General features: G+C 33.8%; 1 protein-coding gene across 1 annotated transcript; it reads right to left on the bottom strand.

Annotated features, from left to right (window-relative positions):
• Window positions 1-365: 365 nt before the first annotated feature.
• On the bottom strand, window positions 366-17,366 carry LOC132544347 (uncharacterized). The gene is made up of 11 exons (XM_060207932.1): window positions 17,322-17,366; window positions 17,112-17,202; window positions 14,961-15,111; window positions 14,374-14,445; window positions 13,762-13,851; window positions 11,578-11,626; window positions 9,210-9,274; window positions 6,938-6,997; window positions 6,669-6,723; window positions 4,779-4,893; window positions 366-3,919 (listed from the first exon to the last, which is right to left on the bottom strand). The coding sequence occupies exons 1-10, from the start codon at window positions 17,362-17,364 to the stop codon at window positions 4,811-4,813; spliced, it is 759 nt and encodes a 252-aa protein (XP_060063915.1). The 5' UTR covers window positions 17,365-17,366; the 3' UTR covers window positions 366-3,919; window positions 4,779-4,810.
• Between the last annotated feature and the right edge of the window lie 5,596 nt (window positions 17,367-22,962).

Genomic DNA, 22,962 nt, shown 5'->3' with positions numbered 1-22,962 from the left:
TGTTTTGATTTTCATTATGTTACATCATAATCTAAATAGCATTTCCACCTACACGACACCTTTCAAATATGTCAAGATACCTGTTTTTAGGCAGTCAATTATACTTGTATTCAATAAGGTGATCAGCCAACTGGTACAAGTCATGTCAAAGTGTTACTTGGACTGACTGTGTCTTATATGTAAACAATAAAAGGCAGGCCTATTTTTTTCAACAAAGCATGGAATACAAAAATATCCTTCAAAAGATGCTTGCCATATATATATCTCAGGCCATGAGTCAAAGATATTATTTTAAGTTTCATGCATGTGCTTTTGCAATTGACCATCCCCCCCCCCCCCCCCCCCCCCAGTATTCAGATTTTTGATGAGTTCCAATAATAAGGGATATAGAAGGGTCCCAAAATTCCATTGAGCCCTACAGGAAAAGCAGAAGTCTAGGACTAAAACACTGATGAGCCCTACAGGAAAAGCAGGAGTCTAGGACTAAAACACTGAGTCGCAAAATCACTGAATCCAGTGATATTTTTTATTCTTTGGATTAAATATGGTACTCCCTTTTTCATTTATCTGTTTTTATTTTTTATTTTTTTTTCAATTTTTGGAACATTTCTTTTTTCTTTCACAATTCTTTAGTTTTCCTGTTTAAAAAAAAATTGGCATCTGTAAAAATAAATGAATAAGCCAAATACTGTATGGGTCATAATATTTGAAGCACCTTTCTGACAAAAATATCAGAATATATTCATATGTACCTGTTTTTGTGGCAAATATATTTTCACCCTCCAAGAACGATCTAATGTAAAAAAAACCCCAACAAGTTCAATCTGATGAAGGAATGTTAGTAAACAAATTAAGTAATTCTCATAGGCATAATAGAAGAAACCCCTACTATCAGGACCAAAAAAATCTTATATGATAATTACTTACATGGTAAACATTTAAAAACCAGCCAGTGCTTTTCTCTTAAACTGAACCTGTCAAAATAAAGATATTTGGAAATGAACATCATAATTGTATAAATAAAAAGTATCTTTCCTAGAGTCTTTTTTTCCTTTATCATTTGCCATTTAATTTCCTTTTAATATTAAAAAGTTAAAAGGAAATCATTTTAAAATGAAAACTATTTTTTACTCATTCACACAGATCTAAGAGCCACTTTACATCTGTGATTTTGTGACTGTATACAGAACTAGGTATGTAATCCCCCCAAAAATGTATGATAAGATATTCCATAGCAAAGATTTAAAACAGTTTCAAGGAGAGAAAATGACAAATCTCTCCTAGTAAGTGATGTCTAATCTCGTTTTGAAAAATGCATTGATCTACCAAAGACTAATTTGATAAAAAAAATTGATAAACCCATTGATATGACTAAACCTGACAATAGTGTGTAGCCAAGTTCAAAACCATTTGAGTTTAAAAGAAATGTCTTCTAGTTAAAAGAAGCTAGTTTAACCATGATAAGACATAGGAAGGGATTGGTATATATGAAAACATGAGATCCCAGTGGGATCTTGGCAGCCAATATTGTTTGATCTTTATTTGTTCTTTAAAAGTTCGTCTTTTCCATTCTTCCCCTTCTCTCCTCCGTTTTTGCTCTGAATGATATAAAATTTGAACATTTCTTTACAGAACTACTAATAATAATCTTTTAGTGTCAAATCCAAGATGGTCGCTTAGCAGCGATTTTGTTTTTCTGATCAGTTTCAAAATAAATGGGAACAACCAAGTACACAAGGGGAACCTACAAAATGGCCTCCTGTCACCCATTTTGTTATTTTGAACAGTCATAAAATCAAATGGGTACAGAGAGAACAAGAGGAGCCTAAATATGAAATGTGAGAAAGATCCACCAGTCTTTCTCAAGGATTAGCAAAACAAAAATTGTTTACAAATGGACGATGGATGACAAACATGGGGCAATTTGACTTGCCAGCCATCTGATTATGGTGGACTAATTAAGGTTTTCAATATCTCTTTTTTGGTAAACACTCTCAGCAAATAGAAATGATGAGGCCTACACATGGAAATAGAAAGAAAATGAAATTGGCTATGTCATATACATCTATACAACGGAAAAAGAAACGCAAGTGCAGTTTTTGTAATATAACTTTTAGACATGTGGACGAAATTTAATTAAATTTGACACTGAGATACCTCTGTCCACTGTGAAAATGTTCCTCAGGTAAGATTCAACTGTGACCCTGCTTGACCCTGTATGCTTTCAGCAGATTTTTCAAGAAAGCTGGGTACTCATGCACCATATGTGCTGGTAAATCATTACAAATTGAACATTGGAACAGTAAAGATCAGCTACACATTTCTGTTTGAAGTGATTGTAGAGGGAAATGCTGAGAATGAATGAACTTGATAGGGGTAGTACCATTTTGTCTGATAATGAAGGGGCATTCAAAACATCATGTAGCCCAGCAACATTGTGTACAACAGACAACCGATATCAAATGCGGGCACTCATTGTCGACCTCTTATCAATCAATGTTACCTTACATTACAGCAGGGCAACAAGAGGTCCCATGTTGCTAAGGTTTGTCATGACTTTCTGGCTCAAAACAACATCCCAGTTCTTGATTGGCCACCATACCGTCCAGATTTGTCCCCAATCAAGCATTTGTGGGATGAGCTGGACAGAAGGGTTAGGAAGAGTGTCAACTCCCCATATACCATTACTCAACTCACACAGGCCCTTATTCAGGAGTGGAATAATATCCATCAAAGGACAATAAACACCTTAATGGGGTCAATATTAAGGAGAGTAAGAGCAGTGACTGAAGCCTGGGGTGGGCACACATGCCACAAATTTAGATCACAGAAGAGCATAGGGTATCCTTGTTTTAACGCTATTCATGCAAATGCCATCTGTGATAGGACAACAAAAATCATCAAAATGTATTCAGTAATAAAATTAGAAAATCAAAAAACCCAAACGATGAACTAATCATCAATGAATCATGTAAAATAATTATGAAAAATAAACTTGCATTTCATTTTTCCACTAGTATAGATAACTTGTTCTGTTTAGTAGGAACTTTTATTTCCACTGATCGGGAAGCTTGCTTTCCAGTACAAGAGGGCTATATTTACTATCAGTTAAAAGATATAAGGAATCATGTTAAGTATGACAACCCAAATAGCCAACATTTCATCACACAGAGAAGTAAGCGATGGTCATAAAATATTTGATTAAGCAATGTCTGCAGTTATCTGAATTAAAACCTCAGCAAATATCAACACAATTTATCAGAACATAAACACACAATGATTCAGAAATTTTATCTGTTACATTGTAACAAAAACATTTATACAGGATAAAATTTTATCTCTGCAAAGAGATCAGAGAGTGACATCTCCAATCATTAAGCTCTGTGAAAGTTAACTACTGAAGAGTAGTAATGAGGAAAGTTAACCATAATATTTTCCTATTTACACTAATGAGAAGTTAAGCATGTGACCCCATTTTAGGTCTCAGGCTATTTCTGTTAAAATATAAATCATATAATGATTATGCTACATAATACCATACAAACTCTAACACATATGACATGTTCTTTTAAAATCAAAATACTCCATGTATATATACACAAATAGAGAAATTGTTCAAAAATACAGCTATGATCTACCATTGACATACAGTATTAAGATAACCATACACACCTGGTATATACATTTTAACTAGAACACAATATCATGACTCGATATATATTTCACAAACACATACCATCACATATATAAGATATGAAAACGAAAAAAGCAAGTTGTCTATAAAAATATGAGTGCAGGTTTTCTGGGCAAGCTCTGTGAGAATTGGGTAAGTTTCCTTCGTAGTTTAAATATGTGTAGAACCTTTCCTGTCCAGTTTCCACACCTTTCATTCCCTTTCCTGACAGCTTTTACCTTCTTCCTACAAACAGCATTAGCAAATTATATTTACAAAAGAGCAGCTCTGCAAAGTATATGAGAGAAGTCAAAGTCTGTCCTCATACGGGGAAATATTAATATACACCTTTCACTTTTGATCTAATTGGCACTAGTTGAAAATGCATTATGCTCGAATGTAACATCAGGAAGATGCTAATTTATAACCAACAAGACATCCAAGAGTTATCTCGTTGCCTACCATTGTTTCTCCTTTATCAGTTGGATTTTTCTCTTTTTTTCCTTTAGGTTCATCTTACATAAAATATAATTACTTCTAAAGAAATAGCCATAACAACAATTCTGAAAGACCCAAGGGGGACCTATTCTGAAAGACCCAAGGGGAACCTATTCTGAAAGACCCCAGGGGGACCTATTCTGAAAGACCCACGGGGGACCTATTCTGAAAGACCCAAGGGGGACCTATTCTGAAAGATCCAAGGGGGACCTATGTAGGAGTTCTGAGAATGCATCATCCAGTACATCTTCTGAAATCATGATAACAAGAATTGTTAAGAGGAACTGACTATGGATGGGGTGTAATTTGAATACTCCACCATCTATTAACAGCATGCTAAAAAGCCATCTTTTATGAGGGACTAATTAGTTTCCAAACCAAAGGAAAATATTGAATTAAGAAGCTGGTACTGTGGAGATGTGCTTAAAACAATCTTATCCTAAATAAATTCAGCAAAGCAATGAAGTCATCGATACATATTTACATACAAACAGGTGGATCAAAACCCCTGACAACTTGTCACCAGGTTAACTACATTCTCACAAGCAATACAATAATATTATAATAAACTGCAATATTGAGATAAAAGCATATGGAAATCACTTACCATATCATCTAGCACACCTTGTCCAAGATTTATCAGCTTTTATCAATCTTGTGAGGGTCTGTAATGTGGTCAGTCAAATGTTTCATCATTCCAAACATACGCACTCGTCGCTTACCTACAACATTGTCAGAGTGTTATTTTTTGTCTTCAGTTTGTCAGATGCTAGAAAACACAAACTTCAAACATTTGTATCATGTATGTAGTTATATAGGTATTTGTGTGATTCATGCACACTGTATAGTATAATTTGGTTTTGGAAGAGGGAGAAAAAGTCTGAATTTGTTTTGTTTATTTGATATACTTTAAGTTCATCATACACATGGTGGAGGAACCAGGATATCACAATATCACTATACAGCTTGGTAAACATGAACACAAATACCTCAGTGGAGGTCAAAGACAAGTAGATGTACAAGATAAATCTTTCAAACTCAAATCATTAATGCTAAGTATCAAACACTAACTTGCCAAGAAATCACCTCCACTACAACTCTGTGAGAGATAACAAGGGGAAATATCCATGTATGATCTTACATAAGTTTACATTTCAAATGAGATTATATGAAAGCAGACCAACAATATGGACAAAAATGAGTCCCAAAGGGCCTGTATTGTTCATCTGGTTTACTTTGCTGAAACTGATTTATTTTGACCAAGAGAAAATTATTTAAAACACTTGTATCTCTTTTCCCGTAACAGTCTTGACCCTCCTTTAAAAGGGCTTTAATGCAGCTATCTGAAAATATCTAAGTTCTCAACATAATACAGATTTCAAAGAATTTGCTGTATGTCCACTATATGGCCCTACCCTTCTGACCCAATAGGCCACTGCTCATACAAAATTGATCCTCTTTTCCCAAGCATGTCTCACACCAAATTGGGACAGAATCTAGGCATTCCTATGTAAGAAGAATAATCTAGAAGAGTTTGTCTACTTTCCCTATTGGGTTCAATCATTCCCCCTATACAAGGCTGAGATCCATCGTTCCTACAAATTTGATACCTCTTTACCTAAACATGCATTAGGCCAAATTGGGACAACATCAAGGTATTCCTACAGCAGAAGAAGGATTTTAAAGAATTTATTCTATTTCCCCTTTTGGGTCCTGCCCCTAAGTCCCCATGGGGCCGAGACCTACATTTATTACAGAACTGATTTCCCGGATCGCCTTTGGGCCAAGTGATCTAAAAAAAAAAACTTAAGGGATTTATAAATCAAAATGTGCATGAAATGGAAATAAAAACAAAGTAATCAGGGGCACTGTAGATCTTATCAGGTGTAGACCTTAGTGGGGTGATGCTATGGTGAGAATATGTACTGAATTTTCTAATCCCTTAATGAGATATCTTGTTATCACATATGAATTTTCTAATCCCTTAATGAGATATCTTGTTATCACATATGCGCGGATGTGTGTACAGACAAACACACAAAGTCTTTCTGTATATCTCCCAACCTTACCCAAGTTTAATATCTTAAAAAGAACATTTGGTAAAAATTGAATTAACTTTTATTTCAATTCCAACCAATTTCCTTTGGCTTTATATCTTGACCTCAAAACAGGTTATACAATAATAGGGTTTATTCATTAAATACAAAACAGAATCAGTATGAAGCTGACGAAGACTGGCTGCAGACCTCAAGCAACTTTTGCATATAATGTATACAAGTCTGTTCCAGTCACCTGGTCACACTCTGACAATTTTTTGGTACTGGTGAGGATGGATCAAGAACCAAGACCAACATTTCCTACCTCCACTGAACACCAGATTTGCTAGTGAAATAGAATTTAAACCAGTTTAAAATAGCATGGCAATCGTACTTGGACTGACAGTTTTGAACCCTTTGACATTACTGTAGACTGTAATATCACATCATAAATATCTTACCAAACACACGAAATAAGTCATCATTACAGATCATATACTGTTTGTTCTTTGGGTCCTGAAAAATAGAGAAACAAGCATAGAACGTGTCTCAGTCAGAATCATCACAGCAATAAAGTTAGTTTTCAAAATTTGATCTTCAAATCCGTTGAACAAAAATCCACCATTAAACTATGGCAAGCATTAATGCATTGCTATGAGTTAAGTTATTCTTCCACCACTTAGCTTATGATTAACAAAATTAGAATATTCATTGCTTTGGTTTTATTTACCAGAAGACTGCTTTCCTTGGCAATTTCATAAATTTTTTTCACAACATCACATCTGGGCATCTGTTGATAAAAATAAACAAGTTTTATACAACAGTGATAACACAATGGAAAAAATGTTTTGACATGTGTACAACATCCACCCAAAATTCATCTACCTTTAACAAAGTTATTTTATTGCAATTAAATTTCAGCCCTTCATCAATTCTGAACAAACTAGCTTATGAAATTATGAATTATGTAAATGCAATACCATTAGGTTGATCATATTTAAGCATAAATCTTTCAAAATAAAAAGCACTAAAATATGTACCACTAAATTATGTAGATTTACACTATGTTTACCAAGATTATATGAGAGCATAAAACAATAATATCGCCAATATATTAGCAAATTAGATGACAACCATTGGTACATCTGCTAAGAATATGTACAGAATTTATTGCAGTAACACATATATATATTTATTCTCCTGAACACTGACCCGCAAAATATCTAAAAAGAAATTCAGTAAAGTTTGGGGTCTTTTCTTCATCTTACAAGCTCAAAATTCAGTTTGATACTTCGTATTCGTGTTGCAAATTTGAAAATATTTACAAAATGTTACAATTGTCTTAATAATTAAATATATGTGATAATTAAGTGATTAGTGGATGACCTCACTGATTAATCCACATTTACCAAATATCTGTGTATGACTGCATCAATTAGTTACATTTACCATGTGTCTGTGTATGACTGCATCAATTAGTTACATTTACCATGTGTCTGTGTATGACTGCATCAATTAGTTACATTTACCATGTGTCTGTGTATGACTGCATCAATTAGTTACATTTACCATGTGTCTGTGTATGACTGCATCAATTAGTTACATTTACCATGTGTCTGTGTATGACTGCATCAATTAGTTACATTTACCATGTGTCTGTGTATGACTGCATCAATTAGTTACATTTACCATGTGTCTGTGTATGACTGCATCAATTAGTTACATTTACCATGTGTCTGTGTATGACTGCATCAATTAGTTACATTTACCATGTGTCTGTGTATGACTGCATCAATTAGTTACATTTACCATGTGTCTGTGTATGACTGCATCAATTAGTTACATTTACCATGTGTCTGTGTATGACTGCATCAATTAGTTACATTTACCATGTGTCTGTGTATGACTGCATCAATTAGTTACATTTACCATGTGTCTGTGTATGACTGCATCAATTAGTTACATTTACCATGTGTCTGTGTATGACTGCATCAATTAGTTACATTTACCATGTGTCTGTGTATGACTGCATCAATTAGTTACATTTACCATGTGTCTGTGTATGACTGCATCAACTGGTTACATTTACCTTGTGTCTGTGTATAACTGCATCAACTGGTTACCATGTATCTGTGTATGACTGCATCAACTGGTTACCATGTGTCTGTGTATGACTGCATCAACTGGTTACCATGTATCTGTGTATGAGTGCATCAACTGGTTACCATGTGTCTGTGTATGACTGCATCAACTGGTTACCATGTGTCTGTGTATGACTGCATCAACTGGTTACCATGTGTCTGTGTATGACTGCATCAACTGGTTACCATGTGTCTGTGTATGACTGCATCAACTGGTTACCATGTGTCTGTGTATGACTGCATCAACTGGTTACCATGTGTCTGTGTATGACTGCATCAACTGGTTACCATGTGTCTGTGTATGACTGCATCAACTGGTTACCATGTGTCTGTGTATGACTGCATCAACTGGTTACCTTGTGTCTGTGTATGACTGCATCAACTGGTTACCATGTGTTTGTGTATGACTTATTTATATTTGTTGATGATCCTACTGACTGGCTATTTATTGCCTGTATCTGTGGATGACTGCAACGATTGTTTACCTTATGTCTGTATTTGTGGTTGAACAATTAATTTTTTACCCAAAACCTGAATTGTATCTTAAGCCTCTATTTGAACATATCAATTTTTTACCTATAGCCTATATTTTTAGATGATGATAGATTGTTTACCTACAACATGTATTTGTATGACCCCATTTCAATCAGCTACAAATTATCTAGTTATCAAACACTACTACTTAGTCGGAAACTTTCATGCCTTTAAAATTATTCAATACCTGGTTGATTTCTAATTGGTTTAAAAGAAAAAAATATCTACTTCTTTTAAACTGTTAGATACAAAATAAGAAGTTGATTTATATCAAAACAGAAATATTTCTAGTTGTGTTGTTTATAGAAACTGAGAGTGAATATTCACCTGATCAGTACCCATGATGTCAGCCAGTGCTGGAGACAGTAAACAAGGCTTCCCATAGCCCTTACCTACAAATTACAAACACTAAAATCAAAAACAAGCCTTCCAAAGCCCTTATATAAAAACCACATACACAAAGACAGTAAGTAAGCCTTCCCATAGCCTTTAACTACAAAAATGAAAACACTTCAATCATAAACAAGGCTGTCCATAATCTTAATTTCAAAACAATAACACTTAAACAATAAACTTCCCATATCCTTTACATACAAAACAAAAAACACTTCCCATATCCCTTACATACAAAACAAAACCACTCCCGATATCCCTTACATACAAAACAAAAAACACTTCCCATATCCCTTACATACAAAACAAAACCACTCCCGATATCCCTTACATACAAAACAAAAAACACTTCCCATATCCCTTACATACAAAACAAAACCACTCCCGATATCCCTTACATACAAAACAAAACCACTCCAAAACGATATCCCTTACATACAAAACAAAAAACACTTCCCATATCCCTTACATACAAAACAAAACCACTCCCGATATCCCTTACATACAAAACAAAACCACTCCCGATATCCCTTACATACAAAACAAAAAACACTTCCCATATCCCTTACATACAAAACAAAACCACTCCCGATATCCCTTACATACAAAACAAAACACTCCCGATATCCCTTACATACAAAACAAAAAACACTTCCCATATCCCTTACATACAAAACAAAACCACTCCCGATATCCCTTACATACAAAACAAAAACACTTCCCGATATCCCTTACATACAAAACAAAACCACTCCCGATATCCCTTACATACAAAACAAAAACACTTCCCGATATCCCTTACATACAAAACAAAACCACTCCCGATATCCCTTACATACAAAACAAAACCACTCCCGATATCCCTTACATACAAAACAAAACCACTCCCGATATCCCTTACATACAAAACAAAAACACTTCCCATATCCCTTACATACAAAACAAAACCACTCCCGATATCCCTTACATACAAAACAAAACCACTCCCGATATCCCTTATATACAAAACAAAAACACTTCCCGATATCCCTTACATACAAAACAAAACCACTCCCGATATCCCTTACATACAAAACAAAACCACTCCCGATATCCCTTACATACAAAACAAAAACACTTCCCATATCCCTTACATACAAAACAAAACCACTCCCGATATCCCTTACATACAAAACAAAAACACTTCCCATATCCCTTACATACAAAACAAAACCACTCCCGATATCCCTTACATACAAAACAAAACCACTCCCGATATCCCTTACATACAAAACAAAAACACTTCCCCAAAAACACTATTCCCTTACATACAAAACAAAACCACTCCCGATATCCCTTACATACAAAACAAAACCACTCCCGATATCCCTTACATACAAAACAAAAACACTTCCAATATCCCTTACATACAAAACAAAACCACTTCCCACATCCCTTACATACAAAACAAAACCACTCCCGATATCCCTTACATACAAAACAAAAAACACTTCCCATATCCATTACATACAAAACAAAAACACTTCAATTATAAACATAGCTTCCCGAAGCCCTTAACGACAAAACACGAACAAACACAAGGTTTTCTATAGCCCTTACTTTCATGTACAAATGATAAAACACTTAAACAGTAAACAAGGATTTCCTTAGCCCTGTCTTACAAAAATCAAATAATTTGCTTTGATTTCTTAAATCTGAATAACAATTTTTATCATCATGATACAAATTCGACATCGACTAAACACAATTTTCCCAGTCCTACATTGATGGAAATGAAGACAGAATGTTAAAAGCTTTTTGATCATCGATATTCAATGTAAGAAGAAAACTGTAGTAACAATAATAAAACAACTTTAATTTATAACTTTTAAAATGAATATAAGACTCAAAAACATTCATTTGCCAAAATTTCAACATTAAAACATTTTTTTTAAAACTAATTGAGAAACAGGTATGTAAACATTACATAAACTAAATGGAATAGTCTTATTGGCTTGATGAGAAAGGATGTAGAAGTAGGGTTCTTTACTTAGAGATGAAACAAAGATCAGAGAGATACAAGAAGGAATATTTTCACTTATCAATTGAGTATCTGAGTCTTAAAGCAGGATAAATACAGACATATATACTCAGATGTACAAAACTGAATTCAGTTCCAGCAAAATCATAACTGGATATTACATAACTAACAAGAATAACATTGTAATTGGTATAATCTGCATGTATATTGAATCAGGGTACAATAACCTTTCTATTACAAAGTAAATTTAATTGTGTTTTTCCCTTTGTTTCATTTCTTTACCTTTTCGTTCACCATCGCCTTTAGATTCTCTGCTTCTTTTGCTTGGTTTCTAAACAATAGGATTAAAGGTCAAATTATTAGTACAGGGGTCATGAAAATGTGAAAATTCAGAATTGCTTCAAACTTCTGGACAAATTTTTAGGAGATAACCCCATTGCATTTTGAAACTTGAGATGGAATATTAAGATTATTTTGCAGCAAAATAAGTTAACATTTAAACATTAAGCATTTTGGAAAAGATTTGAGACATTTTGTCGGAATTTTTGACATCAATAAGATTAAAAAAGAAGTGAAAGTCTATTGACTTCTCATTCACATAATTGTTCTTCACATCATTTTCATGACACGTCAGGGTCAGTTGTGGGTCACTCACATCATTCATGTTTTTCATTAGATTCTGGGTTGTATGTTGTAGTTATACTGCCACAACTTTTTATCAGTATTTAAATCAAATGCCATGTAATATTAAGAATGAACGAGAATGAGAGTTATTAACAGCTTGCTATCAGTCAGGAATACTAAACAGATTAATAATATATTATACATTCACTTTTAACATCAAGTAGTGAGATGCAATCTGGTGTACATCAGATAATTGAAACTAGATTTTGAAGTATCCCAGATTATTGAAATTTCTGGTCTTCAAAGAACCTGAAGTTTCTTACAGGTAAGTGTATTTGAAATATCACAAAGTACTTTAAGGTTACCTGAACAGGCTACAGGCCATATACTCTGGATGATCTTGAGTGTTTCAGTACTTTTTATAATAATTTCTTAATAATAAAATTGTTTAAACTAACAAGAGGTGCAGAAGCCCAAAAGGTCAACTGAATTAACTCAACAATTGAAAAAATTTGAAAGAAATTTTAGTGTAGAAAATAGAAAATGTTTATAAACAGAGACAGAAGAGTTTTACTCAAGTTGCAACTGGGTCAAGGAATTTACATGTTAAGTAAACCCCTTCTAGGCCCTTCTGTCCATAAAGATTATTGATTTTTGAGAAGATTTTCGAATTTTTGGCCAAGGCTCTAAGGTTCCTGAGCGGTGAGGAACATATCATTTACAATTTCGCTATTTCATAGAAAATTGGTTCAACATTTTCCAGAATTTGAAAAATGTAAAATGTTTAAGGATTCATGAAGGACATTGCTGAACAAAAAGCTATTGCAAAGCTATTTGTGGCAACTGCCTTTCAAGTGGTCAAATATGTATCACCTATCAAAATTTATTTTATTCAAGTAACAAAACAACCAATGGTGGTAGAACATTAGTTGTGTTTGATAACAGTTAATCTGATACTTGTAATTGGCATCAGTTAAAACCCATTGTTGTGTTTGATAACAGTTAATCTGGTATTTGTAACAGGAATCAGTTAAAATCCATAATCGATTAACGGTTATAATTAGATAGGCTTTCCAATGTAGTTAATTGTTTACATAATCGACTGTGTTCAATAGACATTCTCTGTTGCAGTAACATTTTCTTATTTGAAACTTTAACATGAAATACAGGTACCTTACTTATCTAGAATTAACTTTTAACATAACGATGAATATAATTGGCTTTTTTATTACTCCTAATATCAATTTTAGTTTTGCTGAAACACAAGAAAGTATTAATGACGACTGATTATACGTAAAAATTTATAATTAATCATCAAATCAGATGAGGTTACTCAATTAAATAATTGACTGTATCCAATCACCATCCTATCATTATCAAGGATCCATTTATAACTCATCATAACTGTTTAAATCTTTCGTTCATACTTCCATACAAAGAAATCTTTCATGAATACTTCATTTTTCTAAGGAAAGTAAAAGGTTAGTGTTCCGATTTGATCCTTACTCTCCGAGAACTAGTAATCTGATTATCTCCCTTTGTTTTATTCACATGTACATTTTGTAACATTATATGACTCTATACTTGAAACACAATTGAACATGCAACACTAGACTTTTAGAAGTTACTAAAAGTTTTCTTATTTCAGTGAGATGCAGGAGTATGATGCAGTACATGTGTCCATAACACATTTAAAAAAACATCAAGTTTGCTGAATGTCAGACAAAAATCAAGAAAGATAAGCAATATATACAAACTTAACAGAGAGAACCTTAACTTAATTTATAGTAACAAAAGATGCCTTAGCATGCAACACTTAGTGGGTATTAAAAAATAACCTACAGGTGGTCGTTTAGGTGTACGGCTACTACGACGAGGACCAGTCTCTTCCTCCTGTAGTTGTCGTGCTATTTCTTCGTCATCCATACCATCCTATAAAATAATTGAAAGCCTTATATTTGAATGAAATTACCTTTAGTACATTTATACTGTGACCTAAAACAAACATCCGTGTTTCTACTATTCTGACCCAACCGTTGGCAGAGAGTCCTCTATACATATTCTTAGTAAAATGACGATTGGTTGGAATGATGCTAAAGATCCCCCAGCCACCTGCATGAAGTATGGAGCTCTATTACGTGTATGATTTTAATAGTTATGATTCTTTAGACTCTTGTCAGGTATTGGTTGACCTGCCAGGTATATTTTTCTGAACTTGATATTTGACATGTCAACAAGATCACTGGTGAGATATAAATGTTCTTGGTCTTCCTGTTTCGGCCAGATAAGTAGGAAGATAAGTAGAGGAAATCTTTTTATTTTTATACTCCTATCATGAAAAAGTCAGGGTACACTATTGCCATAATTCCAAAGAAATCCCACATCTTATTAGCTTTTCTCTGACAAAAACCTGATAAAATCAAAATCAGACCAAAAGAAAAGAATGACACTTACCGTTACCTCACCCAAGCTCTCGTTTTCTATTTGTCTTTGAGATTTGGGTTTCTTTCTAGGTGGTTCCTCTTCCTGCAAAGCAAAATTAATAGGGTGCTGATTTTGTTATCTGCTTTAAGTTATGTGTGTATCCAGTGGGCCTCCAATATACTGTTCTAAGATCTGGGCTATATCAGCTACAAAAGGGAGACTCCATCTAAAAATTATCCTGAAGACTGTTACAGGGCAATGTAATATCAGCAAACAAATCTTTCCCAAATTGGCCTGAGTCTCAAATATGATCAATTTTGAATTTTCTTGAATTTCTTATTGTCTTTTTTCACATTTATTTTGCAACAATATGGGGGTTATTTAATCATCAAATTGCAAATTAATTATTGCTAGTCTTATTGTTAATGTTGCTAGTCTTATTATTGTAAGGTGATATACTTGTTTGTCACCTGAATATGGTGTCATTCTGCATTATATTGAGAAAAATTTTTCCAAGGGAAATAATTTATATTTCAGTCTGTACATGATGACACATCATACTATGATTATATGAAAGAGCTGAAAAATCCAAGAACAAAACTTGTCATAAAACCAACCTCTTCTTCTTCCTCCTCCTCTTCTTCACTCTCCTCTTCCTCTTCTTTTTCTTCCTCTTTCTTTTTATCTTTGCCATTACTTTTATCATCATCATTACTATCTTCGTCATCATCAAGTAACTCCATAACTATGGTATCAATTTCTTTCTTCCTGATTAAAGATTAGAGAAAAGATGGAGCCCTGAGGTAAATCTCGACATTAGTAATTGAGCTGATCACATGACCTTATGACCTATTCTTTTGATGAAGTAATCAAAGTGGATATGGCTAATTAACCTACAACAGCTGGTCAACAGGAAAAATAGCCATAGACTACAATCAAATCTGAACCAAACCAAACTAGTTAGTAGTAGCTGACCCAGACAGAAAACTAGTTAGGAGTAGCTGACCCAGACAGAAAACTGATAAATCAAACAAGTGTCGGAGCTACAATTCTCTGCTTCTAATGACTACTTTCAAATCTTCCTTAGCAGTTTTACAATAAAATGGCACTATATATAGCAATGTTACCAGCAACCATTCATGGCCTCGAAATTAGTTACTGCTGAAAATCTACAAAATTTGTCTTCTATAACCATTAGTTGATTACAGCGATTTGTTTTTAAAAATAATTCATAATATAGAATTTGTGGAAAATCCAGTAATTGATCTCAGTAACATATCTAAGAAAAGCTTGGCACATCAAATACCAATATAACTGGTAATTGAGTGAAACCAGCTGATTGCAATAACATGCCCTTATAGACAGAAAACTGATCACATATATACATATCAATGAGTTAGAGGAGTAAACATGGTCAAAGTCTTCTTTTTAGCAATCTTTTTCTTGGTAACATATGCAGCTGTAAATGCAGTGCAGAGCTTTGTTTTTCTTTTCTTTCCTTTAATCATTAAATAATTTATTGAAACATATTTAAAAGTAAAACCAAACAATAGCATATGAATGCTAAAATAACAAGTAGTTACAAATATGTTTATGACCGGAGCAAATAGGTAAGTCTACTTTTAACACTGGGCCAAATTACATAAAAGACACCAATCTCTCTAATATAATTTAGTATTTCATCCATACCAGCCTAGGTGAAAAGCTATCCAATTTGTAAAGAATCAGAGCAGTCAATTAATACATGTTCCATTGTAATCATGGAATTGCGCACAAAACAGACCGGTGGGTCATCATCCTGCAGTTTAATGTTATCTTGTAAAGGACCTTAAGAGCATTTTTAACTGCAGCTGTATCATTGCTAGGGTTTCCCATGTGTCCTGGGATCCAGATAAATCTATGTTTTGGTTTGACATACTATATGTATTCTTAATAACAAGCTTGCATACAAATTCCTTATTTTTTAAGTTTTGTGACTTTAAACTGTTTAAGTCTGAGACCATGATTGTATCAACTTGAATATAATGTTCGATATAAATTACCAGTATAATCAAGTGCTAAATCAATGACATGTGATTTAGATGAGATTATAGAAGCATCCTCAGGAAGACTAGTGGAGAAAATGATGCTTTGAACAGTAAGGGAAGAGTACAGATTGTTTGAGGTATTTTTTTGAGCACTTCTGAAAAGTTTGGTAAAAAAGCACTTAACAATAATTTTACCAGAAGTGTTTCCAATTTTATTATTTTTACATATATGCCTTATGTGTGTTGAGCTTTTTCTGGTGTACCCATTAATTTTTCCAGACACATATGTATCTCATTCTTCATAAAAACTGGATGAGTACAACAAATATCCTTTTATTATGAAACTAGCATTACATCATGACGTTCCAATTTTAAATCATACTTTATAAGCTAATACTTCTCCTATATACTTTGCTGAAGCAAATCTATGTACCATCAGATCCCATGGGTGACTAACTGCATGTACAGTGTACAAGTACATCATGCATTATTCGAAGTGTTTTATTTAATCAGTTTCGCCATTATTTTGGATTTTGTATGCTTTGCTTGGAAAAAATAAAGAGGTTATGTCATGCTATTAAGAATAGGCAAATCATGCACACAAACCCCCAACTGTACAATGTACATAAAAATATCTATGAATTTAAAAGTCTTTTGAACTTTGTTTGTTGTTATTTTGCAATGTAAACCATTAGATATTCTGATGATCTCTGTAGGATATTTTTGTAGCATAAACCTTACCTTTCAGTTAAATCTGTGTTGAATTTTTCTTGAAGTTTTAGTCGAATCTTTTTCGCGGACAAAGTACTCAAGTCCGCTCCCTTCAGCATCTCTGGAAAAGACAGTAACTTTTGAACAGTTTTAATGTTGAAATAATAGAAATTATTGACTTCGTCAAGTTACAATGTTAACATACAATTTATCTGATACCAAATAAACCATAGAACAAACCTTTCACAGCTCTTCGCAGCTCCTTTTCATTCAACTTGGCCATGTTGCCGACAAAGGAAGTGAAAATTAGTAAAGGGACATAACTCTCACACATTTACATATAATCGTAAGTTTCCGGCAATCTTCGAGCTTTCCGAATGAACTATTTGATATATATATATATATCTGATCACCGATTGAACGCAGACACATTATTTCATAGTAACTGACAATTGTCCTTTTTTCATTCTAACATCGGCAAATGTCTCTTCTGAGCTGATGTTGTATGTTTTATTGTATACGGCAGTATAATGGGGATGTAGATATTTTGCTTAGTGAGATTTTCAATAAAATGCATTTTGTAAACGGTAGGCCTATACTATACAGATTTGCTGATAACACGTATCTAAATTGCCTTTGATGACCTAGCACTGAGACAAGAAGCTAAAGATGCCCATTAGATAATTTAAGGCCTCCCGGACTGTATCAGCAGAAAACTTGTCAACCTCTATTTGGGGTTAGTTACGATGTACCGATTGTTTTTAAGCCAAAGATTCAAAACATTATGGACGTTTCATCCAAAGCCATGACAGAAAAATATCAACGGGGTTTGAAACGACTAAATTTTAAAAAATGCAGCATTTTAAAATCAATTAAAAAACGAATAATTATAAATTGTACCGCATACTTTAACAGGTGTTGTTATTAAGCTTTCTCGTAAACTTGATACTGGTTCAGAAATTTTAAACAATACGTTGCAGGCATACTTTCGGTATGAAACACACAAAACAAGCATTTTTATGACTACACGTACATGTAAATCTATAAGAGAAAAATACGTAATGAAAATAAAGCCCGCCCGTTTCTCATATGTGAATTCCTGATATTACGATAAATGTGAATCACAAATATGTGTAAGAAATAAAGTTGCCAACATTTTAAGTGAAATCAGTCAGTGTGATATTAAAATATTATCTCATAGAACAAAACACATTTCTTCTCTTTATTCTAGATTTGTTTGTTTGAATTTCGTAACACCCTTACATGCACTTTCTCACTTAAAAACATCGTTTGATTTTCAATTGTATAGATTAACGCAGCGTCTGTCGCAAAAATAGAAGGAAAGACCATAGGCATGATGATTAGCAGGTGTAATGAATTGTTATTGGACGTCGTTATATACTGTACCGAGTTTAAATATCTCCGGTCCTATAAATATACACACGTGACTAGAGCTTTAACAATGGTCAATCCTCTAGTCATTTGACATGGAGGACATTATCACGTATACCTTTGACAGTGCGAACGTTGTTTACAGTTTTAATAATTTTCTTGAGGATAAAGAGTACAACTGAATCAGTGATAACATACGGTTTAGATATATTGTACACGATCATTTCGCTATAATCAAATGTGACAGATATTTTTTAACGACCATCCCGTATAAAACTAAGGTAGATGTTCAGAGTTTATTGTCGACTGAAAAATGTAGCCACGAACATTTTCTGAAGCCTGTCTAGTTCATTAACAGGACCCTTTTCACGGTACGCAAAAATGACGTCACTGCCTTTTATTGTACTTCAGTAAAGAAAATGAAAACGGAAACTCGAAATAATATAGGATGTCATTTTACATTTTAATCCACTCGAGTAATACCATTAAAATGACCAATTGAAAATATGTCCAGAGTACAGATAAACAGCAACAGGATCACCAAACACAGGGACGAGCATCACACACCACCAATTCCATGTCTTACAATGAAATGAAGTACTTCCAAACGACGATAGAACTATCTCAAATATTTTCTCGACCTATTCTTTTCAAAGTTCATTGTTGTGAATTTATCTGTAGGTTGTTGGTATTTTGTACGATAATCGTGATATAAGGAACAAGCTCTGGAATATCGAATATAAAATTTGATGAAAGTATTGAATTACATGTATATCATTCAAGAGGAAATTAAAAAAAAAACTGGTAATCATAAATGAAAAAAAAGACGGATATTGCGATTACAATTATTGTATTTTTTAGTTATAATATTTTTACTGGATGATTAGATACATTTATGATTAAATTAAAAAAAAAATTAAAATCTTAAGTTGCCACTTCCCAGTTTTCTTTCATTAAAATTGAAAACTCTCTAAGATGCCTTAGTCATTAACAACAAGACTTGATCTCCGTGTTTATACAAGATGTAATTCTGTGTCATGTATCCGACGGAGTGTAATTAGGATGCTAATAATATTGTATTATTTATCTATTATAAATGTACTTCAAACATAAACTACTACGAAAATTAGTTTGAAAGATTAGATGACAAAAAGTAAAACAAATAATAATCAACAAAAACAATTTGTCGCTGCTCTTCTGTTGACGCTACAGACGTCAAAATGCATTTTTGTTTCTTTTACATTTGTTCGTATTTTTGTTTCCATCCAAGTTCCGTTTTCATTTTTGTCATTAAAGATGCATGCAATGGAATGATACTTAGATAATGGACCAAAAAACAAAAAAACAAACAAAAAACGAAAACTCGAAATACATTTTGTTTTTCAATTTCATTTTAAAGCATAAATTCTCCATTGATTTTAAAATAGAATTTTTTGCAAAATTGCAACACCGTGCTGCAACAGGATAACGCTCGATATCAGTAATTTTTTCGTTTAGATGTTCAAAAACATACGATTCAATAGCACCTTAACATTAAAGACAGTAGAGTCAAATTATTCGTCCTTCTGAATTTTACATGTGTATAATCTACTTTTAAAATTTTTTCTGTCAACCTGGCTGTTTTTTCATATTGTGGGCTCAGTTTTGGTGGCTGGTCTGACCTGTCAAATAAAACAATATCCGCGGCTACCTTACATTTAAACATTTATAAGATATTTCATATCTTTTCATTGTCAATAGACATATTATCTTACGGGCTTCCGCTTGTGCTCATATTCGATGAAGTTGTATTAAGCCTTTTAACTACATTGTTTGCTTTTTGTGGAAAATGATTTTTGTTAACATTTACATGTCATTCTTGTGCAGGATGTTAAAATTACATACGCATTATGGTTTGAATTGAATGGTCCTAAAACATTTTAGTGTGTACAGAACGAATCAGAATATGAAGTAATCTTATTTTATTCTCTCCTGGTTTGGAGCTAGAAGCAAGATAATGTTCATTTATGGAAAGTGTCAACGTTTCCTGATTCGGTTTTATCACGGATCAGTACAGGTTTTAACTCGACAGCAACGACGGTTGTTCTAGAGTGTACCTTTATGTTGGTGAACGTTTCCATGCCAGTTGTGTAATTCAACAACGTCCATTCGAGGTAGTGTCATGGTATGGGATTGCATCTCATTCCGTGGCAGAACAGGTATTCTGGCTGTGGAAGGCACATTTACAGGCATCAGATTTCATGAGAAAATCATCCGGCCTCACGTCCTTCCATTAGTGCAGCAACGTAACACCGCGCTGCAACAGGATAACGCTCGCCCACACATCGCGCGGGTCGTCATCGACTTCATGATCCTGAACAATGTGAATGTGCTTCCTTGGCCTGCAATGTCATCGGATGTGTCGCCAATAGAACACGTGATGGATGAGATGCAGCGTCGCATCACGTCGCCTCCAAAATCAGCCGTTGACGTTACCTGACATGTCACGTGCGCTTGTGAGAATATGGAATTGTATTCCCCAGGCGTCTTTCAGCACAATGTAGGCATCAATAAGGCTTCGTTGTCACGCATTCATCGATTCCAATGGTGGACATACACGGTATTGCTGAGCTGACCTTTGTTTCGAGAACGTCTGTTAAAACTGATTTCTATTCAAGACGGTGCTGGTACAATAACCATATCAACTGAGGTGGTGTTAAATAGATGTAAGATGACACCCTGTTGATTCTGTTTTGTTTACTTACTTATAGTAAATTATACCAATATTCAGTTTATTTAGTATATATTGGTCCTACAATTCAAGAAAAATGATCCACCAAGTCATCATTTATATATTTCTAGTGTGATCTGAGGTGGTATTTCATGCACAAGATTGTGTTTCTTGTGGATTTTTGTTGTTGTTTTTTTTAAAGAATTCTGAGGTATACGCAAGAGAAGTAGCCCAAATTGTTGACGATAAAATTTAACCACGTCTTCGCAAAATGTGATCCACACGTCGTATCTAAGTGCTTCACTTTTGGATATAGTTACAACTATTGGTGACAAACCAATGCACAAAAGTCTATGGTAACACGTAGAAACATACGTTACGTTGAGTCGTGCCATGCCTCCGGTCAAACATGAGTTTCAAACACCCTGAAATCAAACGGCAAAAACTATGATAGAAAGAAGAAATTCTAAATTAGACTTTTCAACCTGAAACAACAGCAACATGTAAAACTAGAGGATTATAGAGAAGTTCTATGGTTGTCGCAACGATCTCACGTGGAACTCCATAAACATATAACCATATATAAGTTTATGATATATGAAATTGATCGGTATGATGCTAGTCTCACTGGTAGATTATTCTAATCACTGAACAGTTATTTACATGGATTACCAAAGCTTTTCATGACGGGTTTTCGTCGATGAAGCAGCCTTTCTCATGGGTCTCCGTCTCTCTGTGTATATTTCTTTTCTTCATATTTGGTGATGAAATGTATGAAACGGGGTATTTTTCTCTTTAAACTTTTACTTTAATATAAATTTGTAAGAAATGATAACACCGTGTCCTGATGAAAAAAGACGTGTTACATTATCATTTTTATCTATTTACATCTTTATGCTCTTGTAGTATTTATGATATAAAAAACAAGTTAATTTTGTAACCTACCTTCTTTATAAATGTTCACAATGTTACTGTTGCAGCAACTTCAATACTTTGCATTGTATTTTCTACATGTACAATTTGATACTTTCCTCAAAATAATTGTTTGAATGATACCACACATCTTCGCTAGTCAAGGCCACTTAGTTTCACGGCCGAATGCCGTGAAACTAAGTGGCCTTGGCTAGCGAAGATGGAACCACAACACTCATCTCATACTGATTATCTCACATGTCACTTAATGATCACCTGTAATTGTTTACATTATCATAACTTTATACAGTCAGGTGTCCTGGTTTTATTTGTATATCACGGGGTATAACTAATGCTAGTATACACTAAGTAAGTATATCATCTAGAGTGTGGCGGTCCATATCTAAAAATAGATTTGACCACAAGACCAAATGTACTGACGCAGTTGAATGTGTACTTTTGAAAGACGAGATTGAAGCTATGTCATCATCATCATCATCATCACCATCATCATCCGCAGCAGCTGCAGCAGCATCTGTCTTAACATTGAATGATTGTCTTCATTTTATATTTTGTACATCAGTAATTTTTTCGTTTAGATGTTCAAAAACATACGATTCAATAGCACCTTAACATTAAAGACAGTAGAGTCAAATTATTCGTCCTTCTGAATTTTACATGTGTATAATCTACTTTTAATTTTTTTTTCTGTCAATCTGGCTGTTTTTTCATATTGTGGGCTCAGTTTTGGTGGCTGGTCTGACCTGTCAAATAAAACAATATCCGCGGCTAACCTTACATTTAAACATTTATAAGATATTTCATATCTTTTCATTGTCAACAGACATATTATCTTACGGGCTTCCG

The sequence above is a fragment of the Ylistrum balloti genome, unplaced genomic scaffold (assembly GCF_031769215.1).
Source record: "Ylistrum balloti isolate Yb309-2 unplaced genomic scaffold, AGI_CSIRO_Ybal_v1 Utg369794, whole genome shotgun sequence".
NCBI lineage: Eukaryota > Metazoa > Mollusca > Bivalvia > Pectinida > Pectinidae > Ylistrum > Ylistrum balloti.
This window is presented reverse-complemented; position numbering and strand designations above follow the sequence as displayed.